This window comes from Balaenoptera acutorostrata, chromosome 16, assembly GCF_949987535.1.
Source record: "Balaenoptera acutorostrata chromosome 16, mBalAcu1.1, whole genome shotgun sequence".
In the NCBI taxonomy this organism is placed as follows: domain Eukaryota; kingdom Metazoa; phylum Chordata; class Mammalia; order Artiodactyla; family Balaenopteridae; genus Balaenoptera; species Balaenoptera acutorostrata.
The window spans coordinates 82,354,408-82,381,490 of NC_080079.1; the positions used below are offsets into that span (position 1 = coordinate 82,354,408).

Consider the following 27,083-nt stretch of genomic DNA (forward strand, 5'->3'; position numbering starts at 1 on the left):
TGTAAAATGGGGAGAATAAGACTAAGGGAGGCCTCTCCCTGCCTCTCAAGACTAAGGGAGGATGAAATAGGAAAACTGTATCCCCTACAAATTTTTGCCATACCCACATAAACCTATTTTTAATATATATGTATATATGTATGTTGTGTGTGTATATATGTGTTTATGTGTATATATATAATCTCAATTTCTTTGTTTTAATTTATTTTTTATTGAAGTATAGTTCATTTACAATGTTGTGTTAATTTTAGGTGTACAGCAGTGATTCAGTTATTCTTTTTCAGATTCTTTTCCCATACAGGTATATTACAAAATATTGAGGATAGGGGCTTCCCTGGTGCCGCAGTGGTTGAGAATCTGCCTGCCAATGCAGGGGACACGGGTTCGAACCCTGGTCTGGGAAGATCCCACATGCCATGGAGCAACTGGGCCCGTGAGCCACAATTACTGAGCCTGCACGTCTGGAGCCTGTGCTCTGCAACAAGAGAGGCCGCGATAGTGAGAGGCCTGCGCACCGCGATGAAGAGTGGCCCCCACTTGCCGCAACTAGAGAAAGCCCTCGCACAGAAACGAAGACCCAACACAGCCATAAATAAATAAATAAATAAATAAAATTAAAAAAAAAAAATATTGAGTATAGTCCCCTGTGCTATACAGTAGGTCCTTGTTGTTTATCTGTTTTATATATAGTAGTATGTATATGTTACTCCCAAATTCCTAATTTGTCCCTCCTCCCTTATAATATATATAAGATTATATATTAAATATAATCTTAATTTCAATCTACAGTTTTCCAAAATTTCAGCTTCATCTTAGGCAATAATGGCCAAGAAATCATAAATTTGATGTGCTAGTTACATTTCTTCAACTAATACACATTAAAATAAATTCCTATTAAAACAATGTTCACCCATGCATCCTTTGTATAGTATATTTGGCGAAACATTGAGATAAGGCGTAGAAACTGCTAAATCGGTAACCATGAGAACGATCATTTTAACAATTATTAATATCAAAATAAGGAAGTTGAATATTATCTTCTCTTACTGACCACCAACTCCACTAGGAGTCCTTATGGGGTTAATGTGGGAAATGAGGACCAATACACCCCTCAACATATTGTACCTCCTACCAGTTATTTATAAATAAGGAAGAAGAATAATCATATCTAATACTCATGCAGTGAGTCACTATGTCCTCAAGCTTGTAATAAGAGTTTTTGCAAGTATTTAATCTTCATAATAACCACAGGACGCTGGGAGTAATGTGATCTTCATTTCAATTTCAGGAGGGAAGGTGGTATGACTATGTGAGCTCCAGTCAGGGAGGGTTTGACCAACGCCCGTGGTAGAAGACTCCACATCTCCGACCTTGGCGGCCAGAGAGTATTTCTAGCAGGCCACTCACTGAGCAATAGGGACCACAGCTTAGAGAAGTCATTATCATCAGGTGTGAAGGCCAGAGCCCACTTCTGATCTGGCTGCAACCCCAGACAGGAACAGATGCTGTATTACAGTTGTTAAATGAATCAGTCAGATTTTAAAAAACATTTTTCTAATGTGAATTTTTAAGTGATTCAAATGTAAATCAACTATACTTCAATAAAAAAATTTTAATTAAAAAGTAAATTAATAAATTGATTTAAAGTTTAAATAAATCTCTATCTGCAACCACTTGAGATGGACTGCTGAGATCTGAGTCACAAATTAGCCACAGGCTTGTGGGTTTGTTAATTTGCACTTTTGGGTTTACCCATCACGGTGGGCCCATAGGTAGCATTCAGATACATTCCAAAATGCCAAACATCATGCCTTTGATGGTACTAAAAACTAAAAGAGTCAGAAACATGTACATGATTCTAATGAGGCTCAAGCATCAGAGTTCTCGGCCAGCCTCACACAAAAAGGGCCACCAAAATAAAACCAAAAAACAACTCAGAAACATCTGATGGATACACAATGGATTTAGTTGCAGGTGTGTTGAATTTAAGTTGAATTTAACCTAAGGCACTAATGGTTCACAAGAGAGAGAATACAGGTAGCCTGAAGTCATCCCAGTAACTAAGCCTGGGGAAACAGATGGGCTTACTTGCTCAGAGACCACTGAGAGGAAAGCAGTATCTGTGAGGTTAGGATGGGTGGGTAGGAATGAGGGCAGATGAAGACGGATTTCTGGTAGATGAGGCCGACCGAGCCACTGAGTGGGACAAGGTTCTCACTCCAAGCAGGCTTCTATGTGCCAGCTTCCGTGGAGGACCACCAGACACCTCAGTGAGCTAGAGGGGTGAGGAATTCGTCACCGTGAAAACAGGGGTTGGCTCCATGGCAAGCATCCTGCAGATCCCAAGAGGCAGTTTGACATCATGAATAAAAGCATGGGCTATAGTTCCAGAAACACCTGGATTCAAGTCCCAATTTTGTCAGATGTGTGACCTGGGACCCATTATTCAATCTTTTTCAATCTCAGTTCTCCCATCTGTTTCAGTGAAAATGACATCAGTATCTACCTCATAAATTGCTGGAAGGATTTTAAAAAGATAAGGAATCTCAAGTGCTTCATATAGTGTCTGGGGGAGAGGGCATAATAACTCATCAATAAATGATAGCTGTTGTTGTTTATATTTATGGTGGTACCTCTGACCTAGTTAGGGAATTAAAGAGGGGAGCCGAAGGGGAAAATGAGTTCGGTTCTGGATGCACTGAGTTAAGAGGCACTTTCGGTCATCCAGGTGGAGGTGCCCAATAGCCCCTCTATACGTGTAGGTATGGAGCTCAAGAGACATAATCTAACTGGGTCCGACCTCATCATGCACTTCCCCGTTTAAACGCCCCTTCCAGAGTAGGGGGTGGGACGGTGAGCATCGTTTTTATTTTGAAGGAGCCAATGTACTGATTTCAATTAAAATGAACAACCGGTAGATTAGGGCACTGGGTTAGCTGGGCGATGAGAAATTCCAAAATCCTTCCTGGAAACCAGAAAGCTACACGGATCAAGAAGCCTCAGCTCAGATCTAAACTTATTCCTTGCCTCTGCGTTTTTGATTACAATCTTCTATTTAAATTTCCATCAGTAAATACAGATCCAGGTTTTAGGTTTTTGAGTAGTTCTTAAGGCAAACTTAATACTATCATTCCTGTTCGCTAGAGAATTATGGAAAGACAATTTTGGAATATTGTTTTCTTGAGTCACTGCTATTATTTCTAACATATGCAACACTTTTTGCCAAGTAAACGTAACATTTAAGTCACAGAAATACATAAATACATAAATCTTCAGGGTATACTGTCACTGATTATTTTAGAAGTCCAATAATAACTTCTATGCACTCTGATAAGAGACTTCTGCAGTTCTTTTTAAGTATTTTCACTGTCTCAATGGTACAAATAAGGAATAAATGACCTCCAGTTTAAAAAAGGTAGTATCAACAAAGGCCCAAGCAAAGGAAGATCACAGTATCATTTTGGGAGGTGTAAACGATTTGAACTCACCCAAATTTTCAGTATTATAGTGATATTCAATAAATTTAAGTGTCTAGATGAAATTCAATAACTATCTTAAATATGCTTTCATTTCACATGGAAACTGGCTTAGCAAAGTAAAGTGCCAAGGGAAAAGGAGGGCGTAGAGACCACTAGATTGAATGGAAACAGAGGAAGACAAAGTGGCAAGGTAGTGGGTGAGAAAGAGGAGCAGCCGGAAAGCTGTGGGGGAAGAAGAAGAAGAGAAACACAGACACCACGATGGTGAGGGTGGGTGAGGAGGCAGGCGCGGAAGGGTGACAAAGGCTGAGTTCGTTCTCAGGAAACACGCGGTGGAAGCAAACTTCTAGCCCAAGGCAGACTGAGGTCTTCAGACGTTAGTGACTTCTACCAGAGCTCAGAACCGTGCTGTGGGCTACAGCAGTGTGAGCCACACGGAGGACAGGGTCAGGTCGCCAGATCTCTGTTGTATGGGGAAAGGGAAGAAGTCTATTCTTTGCATTGTTCTGGAGAAGCACATATGAGGCAGGGATCATTCATATTTTTGGAAGCAGCTTCTACACAGCACCAAACCAAATGCACCACTTGGGGAGAAAAGAAGAAATGATCTTCTAGACAAATCTACCGAGCGACTACAGGAATGTCTGCACTTTCCTCTGATTATTCAAGACTTAACTTCTTTGCCTATATGCACACTGTTGAAGAACCACTGAGAAATAACCAAGGGAAATAAATGGCCGATGGTGTCTGATCTCTGAAAACATCTTTTCCCCTCCCTGTGTCACAAAAGAGGAGCCAAGCGCTCAGCTAAGCTGTGAGTGTGGGGAAGGGGAAGAAAGAGCAAATATCACCCATGATAGTGTCCAAGATTCAGAAGCACCCGGCCGGTGCAGAGAGAAAGCTGGGTGCCGGCACGCTGATCATTTTTCAGCCCAAACAACTTTCCGTGTCTTCTAGTTGATTCCTGTGCAACTGAGCACCTCAGCGGGAAAGCTGAGAAAAATCTGCTAGGAAGGTAACAAGAGCCATTTTCAAAAGAGGGTTTTCATTTACGAGCAGACGTGCTTTGAAAAGCAAAAGGGAACTTATATACAAAGCAAACAGGAACACTACAGAAAGAAATTCCAACCTTCGATGCAGGCCGTACCTTCACAGGCTCATTCAATGTCAGTAAGGAAAAATGAATCAAAAAAAGTTGGACCCACAGTTCCACATAGAGACATGGAAAAGTATAATTCTAGGTTACTGGAAGAGTCAGAAGAGGTTGTCCACTTTGGGCCTGGGGGCTGTTCAGAGCAGTGTCAGACACTGAGCATCTAGGCAAACTGTCTGATCACTTCTAGACTCTCCTTCATAAGCATGAAAGAATAACCAGAAAGAAAGGTTTTTAAATGACTGTAATATATGAGAAATTATGTGCAGGGGAAAGGGGGCATATGGGAACTCTCTGTACTGTATGCTTGATTTTCTATAAACCTAAAACCTCTTAAAAATAAAATCTATTAATTAAAAAACTAACATGTCTATAAGCCCACTGGTTAAAAGCCTGGGCTATGGAGTCAGAGCCCTGGGCTTGGTCCAAGATGCCACTTACTAACAACTATTAGGTCCTTGGCCAGATGAGCCTCTTCACACTCAGAATCCTTTGTAAAAAGTGTGGCAAAGACAAATAGGACAATACATACACCACAGTCTTTGGCCTGTCTTAACAACTGAATTCAAAAAAAAAAATTTTAATAATCACCTGGTGGTTTAGGCCATAGGACTGATTTTTTCCTTCCTTATAAGGCAGTTATAGAAATGGCATCAGAGAATTATACTGTCATCTATGAATTTTGAAATCATTTTTTAAAATGCTTTCTTTGGAAAACAAGGGGTTAATGTGAAGCTCCCTCTTTCAGAAACTATGAAGATGGCGATAAAAGCATCAGAGAAGAATTACTAACAGTAAAGATCTTTTCCAGCCAAGTTATGTCATAGGTTTAGCACAGGATAGATTTTATGGTAACAAATGTAGTTTCACCTTTAATAAGAGGTAGTTACTCAACCATCAGCATTGTAGATTATCGCTGTTATAAATAACCTTTTGTTTAAGAGAACTAGTGTAATGTCAATCAAATGCGGGACTCTAGAGAGGACCTAGAGAATAAACAGTACTAAATGTCATTTCCACACCTTGAAAGTCATTAGAAATTATGATAGAATAGACATTTAAAGACAAACGTAAGCATTATCAACTGGAGGAAAGGCATATAAGCTCTGAATGCCCAGCTTTTAAAATAATGATGGCTGACATTTACTGAGCATTTACCACAGGTGATGTGTTAAGACCCTGATAGGTATTATGCTGTGTCATCCTCACAAAAACCCTAAAAAATAGATACTATCTTTTTCCCTTTTTAAAGAAAAGTAAACTGTGGCAGAGAGGTCAAATAACCTGTCCAAGATCACCCAACAAGCACATCAAGTTCTACAAAGAGCTATGTTTCTGAACAAAGTAGGGCCAATGAATACAATTTATTTGGGCTTTCAAGAAGTCTATGGCATGGTGCTCATACCAAGAGTTATTTAAAAACAAAACCGAATGATGATTGGGCTAAATGTTTTGTAATGGATAAAAAAAAACATATTCACTTAATAATATGCCCCAAAGAAAGAGCTGAATTAGTATCTTGATGACAGATGTGTCAGTACTAATCCTTGCAGATGGATCCTGGATTAATGTTATTTCACATTTCAGAAATAACAATGAAGTGGAAGTAGAGTCACAAGTCTGAGTTTGTGGATGACGTTAGTATTTTTCAAAGAGTAAAATGCAAAGCAACCACAGAAGAAGCTCACAAACCATGAGGAGACTCCATAGTGGCAGATGACCTTCACTGTGGGCCAGCAGGCTCTTCAGCTGGACAAAACTAAGCCATCTACACTTAACATGTAAGAAGCACTAAACTATTAGTTTTATGGGAAATGGGATTTTTGGAGTTCTTACAGACTATATTGATATGACAAAAAGGTCTAGAAGATAGTGTACATTTCTAGGAAGAGTATGGAAAGCAATCCAACAAGCATAATTACTTTGTAACTAGATTATGAAACACTCCCGCTGCCCATATTTTTTAGGTATTAATTCATCTCTTATTGAGATCACTGTAGTTCCACATGTAGTTGTGAGAAACAACAGACAGATCCCTTGTACGCTTTGTGCAGTTTCCCCCAAGAGTATCATTTTGCAAAAGTATAGGACCTGTGCCCATATTTACAAACAAAATTCTACTATTCGACTCCATCTGGAAAACACTATGCAGGTCAGGGAAATACACATCAAGAAAGGCACAGGGGCCTAGAGATGGTTAAGATCAGAGGAGCTGAAACGACTAGAGGAACAGAGGAGCTGCAATAGGTTAATCAACTACAAATCTAGAGGCCTCCAGTCTAACAAAACAAAGTCAGGGATGGACTTTTAAAATGACTTTAAAACCTATTAGTTATACAGAGGGCACATAGGCTGTCTTTGGGCTTAATTTCAGATTCTAGAATATTAGAATCATGTGGACTTAACATTTAGACAGGATGGCAAATGATATCGCGTGAAACACTTAGACCACGGAGTCTGATTGAGGAAACTCCCCCAACTCCTCCCCTTTCCTCCCAACCCTCCACCTCTCAGTACTGAGGGACCGCCCACAAGGTACATTAACTCCCTAAGTTCATTTCCTCATCTTTCATCTGGGGATAATAATGGCACCTTCCTCCTAGGGTGGTTATGGCCATAAGGTAAGAAAATTCATGCAACAACGCCTGGTGCAAACGAAGAGGTTATTGTTAGCTAAGGTTGATATTATTCATTTAAAGACCTTTAAAGCACGGTTTCTAAACTTTGGCACTCTTGACATTTTGGACCAGATAACAATATGTTGGGGCAGTGTTAGGGGCAAGGGGTGTCTTGTACATGGCAGGGTGTTTACCAGCACCCCTGGACTCCACCCACTAGATGCCAGTAGCACTCACACTCCAGCTGTGGCAAGAAAATAATGTCTCCAGATATTGTCAAATGTCCCGAAGGGGGCAAAAAAACAAAAACAACAAACAAACAAAAACACCCAGGTTGAAAACCACCGACCACTGTTTTAAAGGAACCAATTTAGGACAAAATGAAGTACTACTTTCTACAGTGATAGCCATTTTCTAGTGAAAGCAACCAGTGCTACATACTAAAAACATAAAAAGGTTCAAGAAGGATTTAGAAATAACACACACACACACACACACACACACACATACACAAACTGAATGTATAAAGTTTCTAAAAGACATTTGGAGTCTGGGTACTTCTGACGCTGAGGTTATGTAGACTCTCTCTTACTGACTTTAAAAGACTGTCTGGGGCTGCTGCCAGATAGGATGAGACATTACGCGGATGATCAGACCCACCTAGTAGGAGACCTGAGATGCTCCCTGTTCCTGAAACCCACTTATAAACTGCACCTGCAGCAAAAACACCTTTCGTGGAGCCCTTGGAGGGTACTGAGTTCTACAAAGTGTTCCTGAATCTCCCTGAACATCAGAATCATCAAGGGGAGCTTTTCAAACATGGAAAGTTTCAGGCCTCATCTCTACATTTTAATTTTGCATCTTAGAGTGGGGAGCGCAGACATCTGTACATTTAATAAGCACTGCCAAGTAATTGGGAACATCTGGTCAGGTAGACAGTGTCTTAAAATACGACAGAGAAGGTCAGGTTCTCTTCGACTCTGCCCCATTTCAACTTCAACCTTAGGAAGAGACCTACAGACCATACAGTATTCTTTATGGGAATAATTATAGACTGTACCTAGATATACTACATTAGTGTTGTCAAGCAATGTTAGCAACAAGGCTTTTACCCAAATGGAAAGTTCAATGTGAAAGTCAAGATTTTATAATAAAATAATTAATTAGGTATTGCTTTAGAATTATTACTTACTGTAATAAGTCTTCAGTTATCTCCAGTGACAGCTTTTGCTAAAAATGCCATCACCTGTGCTCAGACAGAACAGGGGTTACTAAGCTTAGTCATGGGGAGCAACATCAAATGGTCCTTGTACATACATTGAAAATGACAAGCAGGTGAAAAGACAATCCTCATTGCATTTTCCCATCAACAACACCAGAATAGATGCTTACTAATGTCCGGTGGAAACGTTTGCTTCAGCAGTAAGAGAGGGCTGCTGATTCAGTTAGAGGGATCTGAGCCTCACTATCATGTGGGTTTCCATCTCGCATTATGCAGTTTGCAACCTACAGGTAGGGTGACCAGCTGTCCTGGATTGCCTGGAATTGAGGACTTCCCAGCATGTGGAATTTTTCGTGCTAAAACTGGGCCAGATGGTTACCCTCTGTACAGTCCCGAAGCTGCCTTGCAGCTGGTACCTTCTGTATCGCTTTTCTCTAAAGCCCTCTGCATCCCTCAGATCTGTCCCTGTCCCCATCCCGCCCATCTCGAGCTCTAGCTTGAGCACCTTTCTCCTGAAGTAAATGGACTGAGCCAACTGGTCACAGACCCTAAGGTATAAGTCCATGTGGTCTGTGAGCTTCTTCCCATTGATGAAACTGAGTCAAAGGAAACCTAAGAGAACGTGCCCTTCTTTCTCTCTTAATTCAAGACGCTGTCCACTTAAATAGTGGCTCCCAATACTCAAAAATGTTTATGAAATATAAAGATTCCAGGACTTCCAACCCTAGACTGTCTAGAGATGAGGACTGAAAATCCCCAGGTATAAAAGCTTCCTGGTAATTGTGATGTGCGGGAAGGTTCAAGAACACTCTCTAGAACACAGTGTCCCTTCGGGGTGTCATAAAATCTGCTCCTGCTGCAAGTGCAGTTTGTCATTGGATTTCTAGAACAAGGGAGCATCTCAGGCATTTTACTAGGTGAGACTAATCTTTGTATCCTGTAAACTCAAGTTAAAACACAATATTTGATCTCAAGACATAGAGAATACGGTACTTTGCTCAGACCAGCATTTCAGATGCCCCCTGCAAAAGTTAAACAACTTTAGGGACTTCCCTGGTGGTCCAGTGGTTAGGGACTTGGCGCTTCCACTGCCGAGGGCCCGGATTCAATCCCTGGTTGGGCACCTAAGATCCCATAAGCCGCGTGGCACGGCCCAAAAAAATAAAAATTAAAATAAATTAAAAAATTAAAAATCTAACCTTGATGTTTAAAGAAAAGTTAAACAACTTTACTTAAGTCATGCCTTAAATCAAGTTGAAAGTAAGGTTGAAACCTACTTAAATCACTATTTATATTTCTGAATGTTTGCTTTGAATGGTTAATTAATAGCATATTATATCCAGATATTCCTGTAAAAATCCCTTGTTGGATTTTGTCCTTCTTATACCAAATATTAACATCAACAATTACTAATCCAGTATTTATAGACATCCAAGGCCCAGGGCTAGATTCTAGACTTTAAGAGAAAAAATACTTTTTTAAGTTACTGTAATCTTTTACAGACTTATGGCATCCGTGCTAATCTAGGCAATCACACTATCATCAGGGCTTTATGCACACACATAAAACTATAGTTTCCAGGTGTTCAAAGATCACTCAAGAAATCCATTCACTGGCCCTGAGTTAAGAACAGCTGATCTAATATGAGCATAAATTTCTCCCTTCTGAGTGACACGTGGACTAGAAAATGCATGGCCTTCCTAGAAGAGTGTGTCTTGGAAGCCAATGAGACCTCACTATCCCATAAATTGAACTGTGAAAGCCTCTTTCAAATGTTTATCACTTTGGCAATATTCCTGCCAAATGAAGAAACTCCTTAGGTCCCTGAAAACATCTAGTAGGTGGTTTATAGATTGTGTCAAAGGTTTTTTTTTTAAATAAAATTACAGCGAAACATGGGCCAAATAAAGCATTCCAAGGTCCAAAATAGAGGCTGGGACTTCTTCACTTTCCCTGCATCAATTCCCATGCAGTCATTTTAGCTAAACGAGACTCCTTATTCATAAGCTCTGCAAAGGCCAAAAACATCAGGATGGGTTTTATCTTTGAAAACTTGCAGGAGCTGTTCTTGCCTAGTGCACGTGTGCACGTGCACGCACACACACACACACACACACACACACACACACACACACACACACACCCCAGAGTGGAAACCTCTCTTTTTCATAAACTCTCTTGGAAGGACCCTGGCATATCTCAGATTCACCTACATTTTGGAAAATCCAGCATCCAGCCTACAGGTCTCCTCTAGAAAGAGCCTTTTGCCCATTTCTGCCATTTGACACCTAACATGGAATATATTGATGGTTCCTTTGTGTGGGTGATCCCTACATAAACTTAGTACATATTTCTATTTTATAAAGAATGTGTTAATAAGTTTATTCAAAATCCTGTCCATCCAGGATGAGAAAACGTAAAACTATTATCGACCTTTGGAAAAAATAAGACACATACGCATAAAAGTCATGATAAAAAATGTATATATATACATATATGTATATGTGTGTGTATATATCTATATATGTATCTCCATATCCAACATGCAGCAAATATTTTATTAAACAGTCTTTGCCAGATACTTGTGAAGCTATACAAAGCATCAGATAATTCAAAAGTTAATTCGTATTTGGCTTGGGACTTCTCTATGTGTTTTGTATGTTGTTTACAGGGTGTGGAATATGGGGTTGGTAGAAGAAGAAGGGCATTGTCTAATAATCTGACTCAAATCCCTAACTGGCTTGACACTGGCTCCTACCTGATGGTACTTGCATCTCATCCAAACACAATGGCCAACAGAGCAGAGGAGCTCACCAGGCGACAAGGACAGCCAACTGGCCACCTGCACCCATAGGGAAGTAATTTACCACTTACCAGCAGGGCCACACTAGGCCTCAGCGTCCTTACTATGAATAGTATTAGTTCACAGGTTTAAGGATTTAAATTAATAGCTATGAAGTGCTTAGAACAGTGCCTGGATCACAGAAAGTCTTCCATAATAATAGTAGCTACTATTACTAGCTATCATTAGTCACTATTATTAATACATATTCAAACACTGGAGATGGCCATTTTGCCTACTTAAACCATATGGGTCTGTTTTAAACAGTAATATCTTCAATGCACTATTGCTAATGGTACGGATATAGATTACCTTCATAAATCTCTTCCTTCAGTTCCTGGAGATAAAGGACATCTCATGAAGCAAGCTCACCTAAGCCTATTTCTACCATCCACTCAGAAACCAGTGTGCAAACCTGTGACCCACTGGTGTTAGAAAAGATAAGCTGTGCTCTCATTTCTACCCATATAAATTTAGTATTTCTTTCCCATCAAAGTCTTCCTGGGAGCATTGATTTCCCTTCTGCTTGCTAACCAACCTACTATCCCCGAGATTAAAACTAGAGGAACTAACAGCCAAATGAGACCCAAGTTTGAGACTTTTCAACACAGAAATTAATGCTAAAAAAAATGAGACAGAACAAGACAATATAGGATCGGAAGGAGCTGTGTCACTCACCTCCACCTTCCCTGGGCTGATGGATCATCTTACAAGCAGTTAACAGAAGAAACGAAGTAGCAATGTTGAAACTCCCCTAATCCCTCAAAAATATCATGAGCTGAGTCTCAAGACAGCACAGATGATCTAAATCCAGTGATATATAAACATGCCACTTGTGTGTCACAGGAGACCAAATAGGAAAACGGAGACCAGTTATTATGGGTGCTTTTCACCTGACACCACGTCTGGAAGTCTGACTCTTGGCCCCCGGCTAGAGAGGGAGACCTAGATTCCGGCACACCTTCATGCCTCCTGCTCCCTCTCAGCTCCCCGGTGCACCAGGCGCCGTTTCCCACGGGGCCAGGTTTAGGAGGAAACAGCAAGAGGTAGAACTACCCTGAGGGTACAGACGGGGACCCCGCCCCCTCGAGCCCAGGCTCTTACCTGTGGCATCTGCCCCCTCAGCAGGTGCACTCTGGCTGGATGCTGGGGCCGGATCCTTGACTCCGTGCACCTGAGCGGCTTCTTCCTGGTGTGTCAAAAAGGCAGAGCACAGATCAGTTTCCAGGGCTTGGAGCTTCAGCAAGGGATTCTGCCAGCAAAAGCAGAACATCGGGCTGGCTCAGTTAGATCCTGAAGCAACGCTGGGTCTGCAGCTCCTTTCTCCGGCGCCTGGCAGGAAGGGGGTCTCGGCCTCAGCTGCTTCAGGCAGGGCTGGTTGTGCCAGTATCAGAGGCGTGTTCTTCCACAGGCAGTCTCTGTTTCTGCTTCATATCAATCCTAACGTATATTGATTATCTGTGACACATGGGACTGGTGATTTCGTCAGCAAGAGACACTGCACCCGGAGAACCAGTCTGAGAAGGTATCTGCTTCCCCAGTGGTTGAGCCTTTACGCTTTGCAAGTGTTTCATTCATTGTGCTGACATCAGGAGCGAATGACATTAGGCCCCTCCCAGGCTACCATTCATAAAAGCCCGCAGTGCACGGAGTTACTGCTGCAGAGGCCGCCTGGCAGCTGGGAGGTGCTTCGGGGCTCCCTTATCTGCATCTGCGTGTGGGGTGTGTGCGTGCCTGTAGGTGTGTAGGGGTGTGTGTGTGTGTGTGTGTGTGTGTGTCTGTACGTGTGTCTTCTGAAGTTACTTTTCTCACATGGAATGGATACAGCTGCCTTTTACCAAGAACAGAGTGGAGGGACGGAGGGAGATGATCTTGGTCCCTTAGTCTGACCCAGCCACTGAGGGAGAAGCAGTTTACCGTTCATCACTGCCAGCACAAACTCCCCACTCCCCCTCCTCCTTTCTCATTTTAAATTCCTCCCGCGGTTCTTAATAAGAGCAAAGTCAGACAGACTGACGCACGTATGCTGCCGTGATGCAGACGCCCCGGCAAATTCATTCCCCCAACCAGGTGAAAGTGAGTCACGCCGAGTCCCTGGCTGGGGCCCCAGTCCCCTGCGACAGGGCAGCTCTGCAGGCCCCAGAGCTCCTGGTGGGGCGTGGGGGGGCCACCCGGAGCGGAGCCGTGCGTCCTTTTCCCTGCTCTGACCCTGCAACACACGCATGCGCACACACGCACCCAAGCACCTGCTGACAGCCCGCCTTCATATAACCTATTCCCCACACACCCTCAAAACCAACACCACATCCCACTCCAGACACAACCCCCCCCGGCCCCTGGCCCACACACACCCTCACACCCTATCACACACACACTCCGTCCCAGATACACCCGCATTCCCATCTCCCACTCTCACACCCTACCCCACCCCTCGTGCCCTGACACCCTCACACCTCACCTCACATACACACCCCCGCCCCGCACCTCCTCACGTCCCAACCCCTCCCCGCACACATACCCTCATCATGCTGTTGATGTGAGTACTTATGAACCCACAGCAGTGTTTTAAAAGCTGCTCACGAAGAAGAGAAAAACAAATACCGTATGCTAACACATGTATATGGAATCTAAAAAAAAAAAAAAAGATTCCGAAGAACCTAGGGGCAGGACAGGAATAAAGACGCAGATGTAGAGAATGGACTTCAGGATACAGGGAGGGGGAAGGGTAAGCTGGGACGAAGTGAGAGAGTGGCATGGACATATATACACTACCAAATGTAAATAGATAGCTAGTGGGAAGCAGCCACATAGGACAGGGAGATCAGCTCAGTGCTTTGTGACCACCTGGAGAAGTGGGATAGGGAGGATGAGAGGGAGACGCAAGAGGGAGAGGATATGGGGATATATGTATACGTATAGATGATTCACTGTGTTATACAGCAGAAACTAACACACCATTGTACAGCAATTATACTACAATAAAGATGTTAAAAAAATAAAATAAGTAAAAAATTTTAAAAAACAGCTGCTCACTGAGGAATGTCTTATATCTGCTGTCTCTCGGCCAGTTGGAAAGTGGCAGGTCCCTCGCAGGCTCAGGACCCCTCCTCTGCTCAGCTCAGAGACGGAGCAGGACCTAGTTCAAACCTCCCTGTGCTCAGGGGCTGCTGCCTGGGAGCCCACAGCTGGGATGAAGCATCTGCCTGACACCAGGCCATTTTTTTATAGCTTCTTCTTCCTCTCTGGGATGTTTTCCCAGAAGCTAAGTGTGGAAGCAAGAGCCCAAGGCTACTGACGGGAGGTACAGAAGGAGCAAGGGCACCAAGTTTCTGGAAAGATTTACTACCCAAGCATCTGGGAAGCAAAAAGAATGATTCCAGGCAAGCTTCCTACTGAAGGACTTTGGACATTGGAGTGACTGCAGTGACCTCTCAAAAAGAGCAAAACTATTCTGAAAATTAAGAAATAGTGCCATGAGAATGTAAGATGGTACAGCTGCAACAGCAAACAGTATGGTGGTTCCACAAATAGGTATTTCTAAAAATAGGCAGTTCCTCAAATATGGTAATTCTGAAAACAGAACTACTGTATGATCCAGCAAACCCACTGAAAGAATTGAAAGCAGTGACTCCAATAGATACTTGTATACCCATGTTCATGGCAACATTATTCACAATAACCAAGAAATGTATTATGGACTGAATTGTCTCCCCCAAATTCATATATTGACGCCCTAACCCCCAATGTAACTATATTTGGAGACAGGGCTTTTAAGATGCAATTAAGGTAAAATAAGGTCATAAGGCTGAGGCCCTAATCCAATATGACCAGTGCCCTTATATAGAGAGAGAGACACCAGGGATGCACATACACAGAGGAAATGCCATGTGAGGACACAGTGAAAAGGCAGCTATCTGCAAGCCAAGGAGGAGGCTTCAGGAGAAACCAATTTTGCCGGCACCTTAATCTTGGACTTCCTACCTCCAGAACTGTGAGATAATAAATGCTGTTTCGGCCACCGAGTCTCTGGTATGTTTTTTTTAATGGCAGTCCTAATAGGGTATTAGCAGATTAATACAAGGTGGAAGCAACCCAAGTGTCCATCAGCAGACGAACTGATAAATAAAATGTGATATATACATACAATGGAATATTATTTTGCCTTAAAGAGGAAGAAAATTTTAACACACGCTACGACATGAATGAACCTTGAGGATATTATGCTAAGTGAAATAAGTCAGTCACGAAAGGACAAGTATCTAGAGTAGTAAAATTCATAGAGATGGCAAGTAGTATGGTGGTTGCCAGGGGCTGGAGGGGAAGGAAAGGGAGTTAGTGTTTAATGGGTACAGAGTTTGAGGTTGGGAAGATAAAGTTCTGGAGCCGGATGGTGGTGATTGTTGCACAACAATGTGAATGTGCTTAATGCCATTGAACTGTATACTTTAAAATGGTTAAAACGTTAAATTTTATGTTATATCTATTTTACCACAATTTTAAAAACCAAAAAGTAAAAAAGAAAGAAAACCAGTCCTTCTCTACATTTAGAGGGAGGACGTGGAACCAGCCACCTCCTGTAAACTCTACATGCTCTTGTAGATTCTACAAAGCAGGGGAGGACACGGCCTTCACACCGAACCAGAGGCCATCTCTGCTACATACTATGCAGCTGACTTGGGGCAAGAATCTTGGCTATTCTAAGCCTTAATTTCCTCATGCATAAAAAGAGGCAATAATGACAGTGACAGTGGCACCTGCTCGAAGAGTTAAACAAGGGAAGGCACACAGAGCACTTTGCACAGCATCAGCACGTGGGAAACACTCAAGCACTGGACTCTGTGGTTATTACGTTCATCTCCAAACCCCGGGGGCTGCTGGGCAGAGGGCTGGTGGTGTGGGAGGCCAGACCCCATAGCATCTCTTGACCTTGACTCATCACTCTACTCCCAGGGCCTCACTCTGCATCTGCCCAGGAAGGACCTGAGACTACGGACATGTACTGAGGCTGGTGCACAGAACCTGACAGAGTGGACGCTTGGAAGGTGTTTGTGGAACTGAACCACGTGTTCACACAACACAAATCAACAGCAAAGAATTTCACTGCAGAGGAGCTCGTCAGGTCACGTTCAGAGGACTCTCTGCTCCCCCGGAGAGCGGGGTGTAATGCTGAGACCCAGTTACCGCTGGGAGTAGTCACAGGTGGTTCTCACCCGTCTTCCCCGCCCTCCTCCTCCCTCACTTGTACTCATACTGAAGCCGAACCGACGCTCCGAGCATCGAAGGAGGTCCATTTGCACGGCTGGTTTGTTCCTCTCTCAGACACCAGATAGGAGGAAGCTTAAAGGAATGGGGGAGAACAGAGTGGCAAATGGAACAGGAGAGAGGAGATGAAGGTCTCGAGGGACAAGAAGACATCCAAGGAGAAAGGAAAACATAAACTTCTGGAATTGAGGACCAGGAGGCCGAATGGAAGAAACTCTGCACACCAACTGTCATCAACTATGTCCCTCCCCATCCCTCACTGACCCCTTACCTGAGGACCACCTGCTGTTCCTCAGCACAGGGACAGAGAGTGGAGGCTTGGACGCCCTGTGTGGGATGGAGCCTGGTGACCAGAGAACGCACGACAGGGGAAGCTGGAGGCTTTACCTATGAGCAATCTATGCCACTGTCACATACATGTCCTTCCAGTGGGCAACAGGAGGAATCCAGCCTGTCCCATCAGGGCTGAGCCCCACAGAGCCTCCCCTGAGAAGGCTGGAACACAGCTTGCACCACACACGTGAGGGTCATGCCCCCAGCAGCTGTACCAGCACACGTGCAGCTCCCAGGCTCTGGCAGCTCTCAATGCACAAAGAGATACACTGGGCTCTGGAGCATGAGACTGATGTCAGCCCCTTCCTCGTGGGGCTCCAGTCTAGTGGGGAGATGGCTACTACACAAGCAAATAAATCAAACAATAATGCCAGTTATTACTGTCATAGGGTGATGGAGGAAAGATACCACAAGCCCGCAGACAGAGTGAACAAGCAGCTGTTTCACTCTCCAACCTTGCCTGACTTGGTGACCTTTTATGCAGGAATAAGCTTTGCCCCTATAGAAAAATGAAGGGCAGCCAACCCCTGTGGCCCTAGTGCTACCTCTGGCCCTTCTCTTGCTCGGGGGCCGGGGGCGGTGGAGGGGGGGGCCTCCTGCTCCCTGTCAGGCTGCCCCCAGCCCCTCCCTGAGGCCAGCCAGCTGGCTTTTCCAGGTTTACATCCAAAGTCTCCCTGAATGGGTCTCTACGATCTGCAGGAAAACTGAACAAAGGCTGATGGATCCTCTAAAGAACAATGCCTACCTCTGCTTCCCCAGTTCTCCCATCTGGTCATCAAAGAAACCAGAGAGACGTCCGTGAAACCTAGGTGTGGTTTTCTACAAGCTAATTTTTCTCTTTTACATAATGGAAAATACGCGACTTGTTTTAGAAAATACACTACTCATTTTCTCTCCTCTACAATTACCGGGTCCCACTTTAGTTGGCTGGAGTGGAGAACACCCACACAGGCTCGATGGTGGAACACTATTTTAGGATGCCTTTGTCTGCAATTCACCAGTTGCAGAGCAGAGACAGCTTACTTTTAATTTCTGTGAAGAGGTTTCGCGACCCTCTCCCATCCCTCTATCTATCCAAGAACTGTGCATAGATTCTCTGTGGCAAAATCAAACTGGAAATCTGCTCAAAACTGAGGATACAACAGGGTCCCCAAACAACCCCATTTCTACTTACCACTCTCTTCCCGGAGCTTTCCTGTTTCCTGTGTAGGCTCCACCCCAACACACACACACACACACACACACACACACACACACACACACACGCGCGCGCACGCACGCTCACATGCACACACACACACGCGCGCGCGCGCACACACACACACGCACACACCCCACCCCTCCTTTCCATCTGCCCCCTGCCCCTACCTCCCCAGGCCTTGAATTCAGCTGTAGTTGCTTCACAGTCAAATTTCCATCAAATCTTGAGCCAGTTCTGATTACCTCATCCAAAGAGGGCCCCCCAATGTCTCTTTTAGCATTTTGTTTTTTTCCTTCCCAACACTCACTATAATATAGAATTTTATTTATTTCTCTACTTGTTTATTGGCTCTTTCCAGCTCCAGAAGGGCTGGAAGCATGCTGCCATTGTTCACGGCTGTACCCAGCACAATGAGTAGAATAGGAGCCAACCATGAAAAGCCTGCCATTGAATATTAGTTTTGTTTGCCTGGACCCTTTAGGCAGTACTTGGGAGGCCCTTTTGAGTATCCAATTTCAAGCCTCCTTGCTGCCCTGGTTCAGAAATTTTAAAATGCTTACGAATCACTGAGGAGTTTGTTAAAGATGTACGTTCCCAGGCAGGGACAGACTCGGATTCTGTGGCCTGGGGCAGGGTCACTTCGATGCAGGAGGTCCAAGGTCCACACTTTGAGAAATACTGCCCTATTCCCTAGGGACTTGACCCACCCTAAATGCTGCCTTGGTTGCCTGTTTAGCTCTACCTGTCCCAGGAACAATAGCTTTTTCCTGACCTCCAGCCTTCTGACATCCTCACTGGCCTCCAGCCCTGGTACCCCGCTCCTTGGAACGGGACCTCCACATCAGGAAGTATAAAGTATGGGGTGCTCTGAAGCAAGGCAGTGTTACCTCCTGAACTGCTGCTGCCGTCCTCTGGATGTTCTTGCCAAAAGAAGTGGGACTTCCTCCAATGGTGATGGCTACATAAAAATGCCAAATTCACCCCATCCCTAGGGACACTGGGCATTTGGCTAATCCCTGTGGGGCCTGTGTTGCTTATGTCCCAGTGTGCTTTGCAGCCAAGTCTAACTGAAGACCAGCACACCTCGGCTCAGCCCATCCCAGCTTCCTCAGGATGGTCAGCCCTCACTGTCCTGCACTACCCAATGGAGAGATTCAATATAAGAGAACAAGCTATTCACTTCAAGTAGTCCTCTGGTGACAAGAGGATCCAGGTCCTATTCTGATAATAGCAGCACTTCTTTCTTACACAAGGGCAATCTTGCCACCACACATGATAACTCAAACCAAATTTTCTTCCAGCCAGATGATTTGATTTCAACTTAGGAAGAGGGAGTCGTGTACTTAGTTTTACCTGTTTGTGATATCCTCAATATGTTTACTTTATTAAATAAACAATAAAAACAAGATGTTTGGGAGAGAATAATACAGTTCTATAAACTCACGTTTTAATACAGGACTCTGAACTTTTCTACATGATAAGACGTGGATTTTCGAAAAATAGAATATGTCTCATTTTCAACTCATGGAATGGACTTCAATAGTTTCCCAAGGTCATAATGATTGGTTCAAGAATGGGCTACAAGTCACAAGCCAGATAAATGAGACTCAAGTATGGAACTTTATGGATCTAGAAAGGACTCCATTTCTCCTGTGTGATAGGCAAAATCGTAAAGATGGCCCCCAAGATTCCTGTACCCTGCTTACTCAATCAAACATGAATTTAGATGCTGCTATGAAGAGATTTTGCAGATATAATTAAAGTCCTAACTCAGGTGACCAAGGATACAGAGATTGCTTGGATGGGCCTGACCCAATCAGGTGAGCCTTTTAAAAGCAGAGTGTTTCTTCCAGCTGGCAGAATACAACAACACAGAGATTTGGAGCACAGAAGAATTTGGTGCTGCTGGCTCAAAGATGAAGGGGCCCATGTGAGAGGGAACGCAGGCAGCGTCTAGAAGCTGAGAGCTACCCCCCAGATGCTGACCAACGAGGAAATGGGGTCTACAGTCCTACAACCTCAAGGAAGTAAATTCAGGCAATGACCTGAATGAGCTTGGACATGGACTCTTCTCTGGAACCTCCAGATAAGAGTCTATCACAGCCAATGCCTTGTTTTCATTTTTGTGAGACCTTGAGCGGAGAATCCAATGGAGTCTACTCAAATTTATGACCTACACAACTGTGAGCTAATAAATGGGTGTTTGAAGCTGTTAAGCTTTTGGGAATTTGTTTCACAGTAATAGAAAACTAATATACACTGGAATTACTAGCTGTAAGAACAGTGTGTCCCTAGAGAGGAGTCAACCCAAAGATAAGGTCAATATAGGAAAGCAGAGTCAAAATGGAAAGAGACGGCATCTACATGACGAGTCTTTAATCCCTGGATCTAGCCATTTGGTAAACCTATCCTGATCCTGAAGTTTCAGGCGTGTGAATCAATAAAATCCTGTTATTTATGAAAGCCAGCTTGAACTGGCTTTCAGTCACAAGGAAGAAAACCCAGATACTGGAAAAAAAATTCTCAGTCAATTCTGATCTAAGGCCCAACCCTATAGACTGGGTTTGCATTTCAATAGAAAAAGACAGCTGTCTATTCCTACAGAAAAAAATACCATTCAGCCAACTCAGGAGTATCAAGGGCCTGAATAAGCCTCTTGCTAGACCATTTTCTCAAAATTAAAACAATTTTGAGGGAGAAACACATCTCAAACAAAACAGTACCATCTGGAGGTGTGATATGGCTTGATGCCAAAACATATCTATATGCTAAACTATGGATGGTAATAAAAAGACAATCAAATCCTTCACATGGAGACCCACACGTAGACATGTGCACATACACTCAAAAAGGGGCACAATTTGCCTCATTCCAACCATCATGGGAACCTATGACTAAATTCTACAAGCGCTGGGAAAATGAAAAAAAAAAAACAAAAACAGGTGGAATCAGTGAGTGTTAAAACTGAAAGCAGTCCTAGAGTTAACCCAATTCAAAACCTGCCTCAATTTCACAAATGAAAAACTAAAAGAAGTTGATGGGATGCTTTATGATATGCAGTCTGGGAGGTGGAAAAAGTAGTAGGAGGACCCAATATGGCATGTTTTCTCAGGGAAGGGGAGATCCATTCATTTTCTTCATACATCTGTTATTTTACTTAAATGAAACTGAAGCCAGGAATGGGATCTACTAGGATGTGGAGAGGGAAAACAATATTTTTTCTCATTTTACCCTTCAAGCAACTTTTTGAACTATTGACTGCTTATTGATTATATGGACATGGGGAAATGACTAAAACCAAGGATCAAGGTGGATTAGACATTGACGATCTCAAGTCTAGAATATTTTCCAATCAGGATCTATGATACCCCAACAAATAATATCTTCTGATGTTTTACAGAGGCAGATATTTTCCAAACAGGATCCAGGGGACCCCAACAAATAAAATCTCCTGATGTCTTATAGAGGCAGAGTGTGAAAGTTCAGCTCAATGCCAGAATGGACACTTAATCAGGTTTTCAGAAACCAACTCCTGTAGTATACTCCCAGAGACACCAAAACTCATGGAATGGAGAGGCAAGTCCTATCAAGAGACCCAAGGTCAAAAACTAGGAGCTTGAGACTGGCAAAAGAAAAGCGAGGCTGGCAGGAATTAGATCTATACTCACACCCAGTAGAAATAAGAAATGAGTTTTTCAGTTCACTGGGAAAGTACTGGGAACACACCCAGAGACAGATGCTCATAGGTAGCTATGTCACATCATGTATCACCTTACTACATAGAGGAGAGCTCGGGTCAAGCACCAGCTCTGGAATCAAATATAGCTGAGCCCCATCTATCTGTGACAGAGCAAGTGGAATTAAGAAGTTTAAAAAGTAGATGTGGGGGCTCCCCTGGTGGCGCAGTGGTTGAGAGTCTGCCTGCCAATGCAGGGGACACGGGTTCGAGCCCTGGTCTGGGAAGATCCCACATGCCGCGGAGCAACTAGGCCCGTGAGCCACAACTACTGAGCCTGAGCGTCTGGAGCCTCTGCTCCGCAACAAGAGAGGCCGCGATAGTGAGAGGCCCACGCACCGCGATGAAGAGTGGCCCCCACTCGCCGCAACTGGAGAAAGCCCTCACACAGAAACGAAGACCCAACACAGCCAAAAATAAAACATAATAAATAAATAATAAATAAAAATTAAAAAAAAAAAAAGTAGATGTGAAATATGAGATGTGAAATTTGGAGAAAATATAAAGCACATATGTAACATCTTAAAATTGCTATAATCGACAATTACAACATTAGGGTCCATGGAAACATCTGGAAAGTACTTGTGGACCATGCTTCTTACAATGCTCAAGAAACTGTTTACTTTAGACTTGCAAGTTGGAATGGAAGGAAGAGAGCAGATATGGAACTAGTGGGTTCTTTTTAAAGAACTAGAAGGCTGTGTGTTGGAGGCTGTGGTATATAAATAAAAGGGACAGGGGCTTCCCTGGTGGCACAGGGGTTAAGAATCCGCCTGCCAATGCAGGGGACACGGGTTCGAGCCCTGGTCTGGGAGGATCCCACATGCCGTGGAGCAATTAAGCCCATGGGCCACAACTACTGAGCCCATGCGCCGCAACTGCTTTGCCCACGTGCCTGGAACCCGTGCTCCGCAACAAGAGAAGCCATTGCAACAAGAGAAACCCGCGCACCGCAACAAAGAGTAGCCCCCGCCCCGTCGCAACTAGAGAAAGCCTGCACGCAGCAATGAAGACCCAACGCAGCCAAAAATAAATAAATAAATAAATTTAAAATAAATAAATAAAAGGGGCAAAGAACAATGAATATAGGTAACATAACAAAAAATTCTACCTTACATATCCACCTGGAGATGGAAGGAATACTCTTATAAAAAATCAGCTGTACAAAGAGACTGAAAGAGAGTTCATTTTTTAAAAGTACAGTTAGTAGCAACTGATCACGAGTCAAAAACTAGAAACCACCATACAATGGGCTACAGCAAGGAGAATGAAAGCTAAAACTACGTGCCAAACATGTATGAATCTCATAAACAAAATACTGAGTAAATGAAACCAGACACAAAAGAGTACATCCAGCCCATTTATAACAAATTCAAAAAGAGACAAAACAAATCTACTTCAGTCCAAAGAATAGTTATCCTTCCAGGGGAAGAGTGACTGGAATAATTAAATAAGGGTGTCTGGATGCTAATGATGTTCTGTTTCTTGATGCTGGTTACACACTTTGTGAGAATTCATCCAGCCATACACTTATGACACGTGCACTTTTCCATATGTATTTTCTATGTGCATTAAAAATATTAAGGTAGTATTTCCCACCTGTATTCCATAGGAGTCTGTTGCCTAAAGAAATGTTATTATGGGGTTATTCCATGAAAGAGTTTGGTGTTCTCTAAGTTTGGGAAATGCTAGGCAAGACCGCGTTTAATACGTTCCCACTCTATCGGACGTCTCCATCAAGGAGTCTGAATGAGTCAACCCTCCCTCCATGGCCTTGGGCCATGAGCTGCCCCTGCTCAAGCTTTCCTAAGGTTTCCTCCAGCCCCCAAATCTTAGCCACAACATGATCTGCACGTCTGATTTATCCCGATTGGAACAGTTCCACTTGAGCACACACTGTTATCAACCAGTCTGGAAAAGCATCACCACTTTTTCACGGAAGAGCGCATATTTACAATCTGGTGCTGACTGCTCTTTCAGAGGCCTGTCTCCAATCAGCACTCTTGCACCCATGTAATCCCAGAGCAGTGAACTAGCACATTTCATGTAATTTGCAAGTACAATAGCATGAAGGAATACAGAAAAGCAGGTTTTCAAAGAGCGCATTTTGCAACTGTAGTTTGAGAATGCTCAAGTCATCTTCACATTCTCATGGGGTTGCAGCTCACAAATCAGAGTTTCTCCCAAATACTTGAAACCTATCACAGCTTGACTCTTACAATCACCTCATTTTTCTAGTCACTTATGTCAAAACAAGTCAGTGCTTCTTTACAAACAGCATTTTGCTTATTCCCAGTGGGGCAAACAGCTGTGCTCACTGATTCAGGCTCTTGCCTTTTTTCTCTCAAACCTTTTTTCACTCTTTTTACCACAGGCAAGATTGTGGAATCTGAAGACTGTCTCCAATGCACAAAGGAATAACAAGCAGGGTTCTGTGTTGTTATCTTTAGGACATTTTCCACAACTTCAGTAATTTATTTAACTGGGTTTAATTAGGCACCTGGTTTACCTTTGGCTACTCATTTACGCCAAGTTCTACAGTAAAAAAGAAAAAGGAAAATCACCTAAGTTCAATCAACTGTCATATTTTTGGAGGCGGAGGAGAGATGGCATCAAATGACGAACAGTTTGCCTGAAGCCCATCATTTCTCTTCCTGGCATCTGAACATCAAGTCTTTTCATTCTTTTTGCCATGATCTTAGTCAGACATACCACCCACTGCTCCTTAATTATACAATGAGGGCAAGAGAAATTAGAGTATTCCAAACCAATGTCTTAAGCTAAGGCATTCACAACAACAGGGATCCTAATTATATTATACTGATTTCCAATGGGAGAATTAAATTATATATTTCAAAGAAAATCTAGAACAAGCTTAACACTGTGATGTCCAGTTCAGTGGGAAACCATTTGCATTGGAAAATGTGGCTTCAATGTCTCAAAGCATACTAGAGGACCATTTTGCAAATACCAAACTGTATCACACTCCATGGAAAAATGGTAAGCATGATCATATATGAGACTGCAGAGGGCATTAGAAAAAGCAGGGGTTGGGAAGATAAAATAAAATTAAGAGAAAATTTTACAAATGTAACTGTCACAGCCATGGTTATATAATCCTGAAGCAAAGTTGAAAGAAGCATAATGAAATGACTGCTGGTCTTGGTTTAGTTCCAAGACATACTGTGCAGTCTTGCAAATTATATTTTAAATGTATCTGCTCCAGAGCAAGGAGAAACAGCACCCAAAGAAGTGCAAGGAAAACACGTTCACTTCAGAGCAAAAACATTTAAAGTTTTAATCAGAATAAATTCCTAGTACTAAGAAAAAGAATAATAAATTTCACGATTGGCTAATTCATGTTCATACAACCAGCAATGACTGCACCTACCTCATTGAGGTCCTGCCGAGTTTCATCCTTTGGCCACACGGCCGCCCTCTGGTCTATTCTATAAAACACAAAGAAAAAGTATTTCCATTTAAAAGAAATCTTTCAACAATGTACATTTGAAGTTGGCAGCTATAGATCTGACCACACCCCTGTTAAAAACCCTCAGTGGTATCCCACTGCCCGAAGAACAAAATCCAGACTCCCTATAATGGTCTGCAACACATTACAGTGTCTGAACTCTGCCAATCCTCCTGTCCCACCTCCTATCGCTCTCACCCTTGTCCTCTACCCTCCAGCCTCTCTGGCCTTCAGTTTCTTGAACACACAGTGCTGGCTCCCTGTTCAAATCTTCACACTTGCTTTTCCCCCAGATTTTCACAAAGCTGACTCTGCCCAGCATGAAGCATCAGCTCAGCTCCTATGTCACCTCCCAATGAGTCCTTCCGGATCTCTCTAATCAAACTATCCCTCCCCTTCACTCTCTACTGCACTGTCTTTAGATTTTCTTCTTAGCGTTGTCACTACCTAAAGTTATGATGTTTATTTGCATTTCCATGCTAAAATGTAAGCTCCAAGAAATCAGTGATTCTGTCCATCTTCTACACTGCTGAATCCTCAGTACCCAGTGCAAAGTTAGTATTTTTATGACCAAATGTGATCTGATACAGTTGTTACAGAAAGATACCATTTGTTCACTGAAGATAGTTTTTGGAAATTTCATTCTATCACTTACCTAACAAAATAAAAGTTACAGCAATTTCTGGGTAACACGATAAAGCTAGGTTTTGCCATTTCATAGCTTCCAACAGAAGAAAAAGGACTTAAGGCAAATCTACTCTGAATAAATTTCTTTAGGTTAAAAACAAAACAACAAAACTCCACTACTGGCAGATGCTCAGCTCCAAATTATGATTCATCAAATGCTATGGTCCAATGGCATCTAACACATAATATTCAAGTTTTTCTGCAGCAGTTTGCATGCTATTATATAATAAATAAATTATAATTATTCTTTTTAAAAGGCCTGCTATCTTAAGGAATAAAAGCTTTAGTCAGTATTAAGTCATTTATAAAAAGATTTATTTGGGGACGTAATTATTTACAGTTATTATTCTGCTTTGGTTTGAGTCCTGAAAAAAGTATGTATGTCCTCTGAATGGTCATCAAGATGAATGATTTCTGAAAGTAATGATGCACACTTAGGAATGCCATGAGCCTAACTTCTTCAAAGTATTCTTAAGAACGAAAAGTTCTTTCAGTCCATGAGTACTGTTAACTGTGCAAACAACTTACTTCTAATGAGAAATGGAGGAGATGTTAAAACAGAATTGGACGGTCACGCTGATGTTGACCAGGTCTGCACAAACGTCCCTCCTGGGTGTGAGAGAAGACTAAGGGTCCCAACCACGAGCCCAGGGAGAGATGGCCCAAGTGAGAAAGTTAGTTAGGGGAAGAAAGCGCTGGCACGCCCATCCTCTGCCCATCAGTTCACTGGGCCACAAATAGTGACTCCAGGGCTTCAGAAAATACCAAGTAGCTCTTTCCTGCAAAATGGGAGAAACCCTCTTGGGGACAGGGGTTACCCTGACCTATCCAGTAACATCTAAAGTTCTGAATGGCTCATAATTTCCCTGTAACCTAAAGTGGTTCTCAAATTGTGTTTTTATAGAGTTATAGTAGCACCAGAAAAATGAAAGAATTGTGTTCTCTAATGGAAAGAATATTTATCAGTTTACAGTTTTCAACCATAAATTTCTCCAGGGCTCTGATGCCAGCAAATGGTAAAACAAATGCATGGTAGCAAATATTAATGGAAGAAAGCAGAAATAAGACTTTTTAAAAAATA

General features: G+C 42.9%; 1 protein-coding gene across 7 annotated transcripts in view; it reads right to left on the reverse strand.

The window, feature by feature from the left end:
• Positions 1–27,083, reverse strand: part of FAM13C (family with sequence similarity 13 member C) — a 133,973-nt gene that overhangs the window by 29,485 nt on the left and 77,405 nt on the right. For all 7 annotated transcript variants that reach the window (XM_057531579.1, XM_007170825.3, XM_057531578.1 and 4 more), the window contains 2 exons: positions 25,238–25,295; positions 12,419–12,503 (listed from right to left, as the gene is read on the reverse strand). In XM_057531579.1, coding sequence (XP_057387562.1) covers positions 12,419–12,503; positions 25,238–25,295 — 143 coding nt within the window. The remainder of the gene's footprint in view (positions 1–12,418; positions 12,504–25,237; positions 25,296–27,083) is intronic.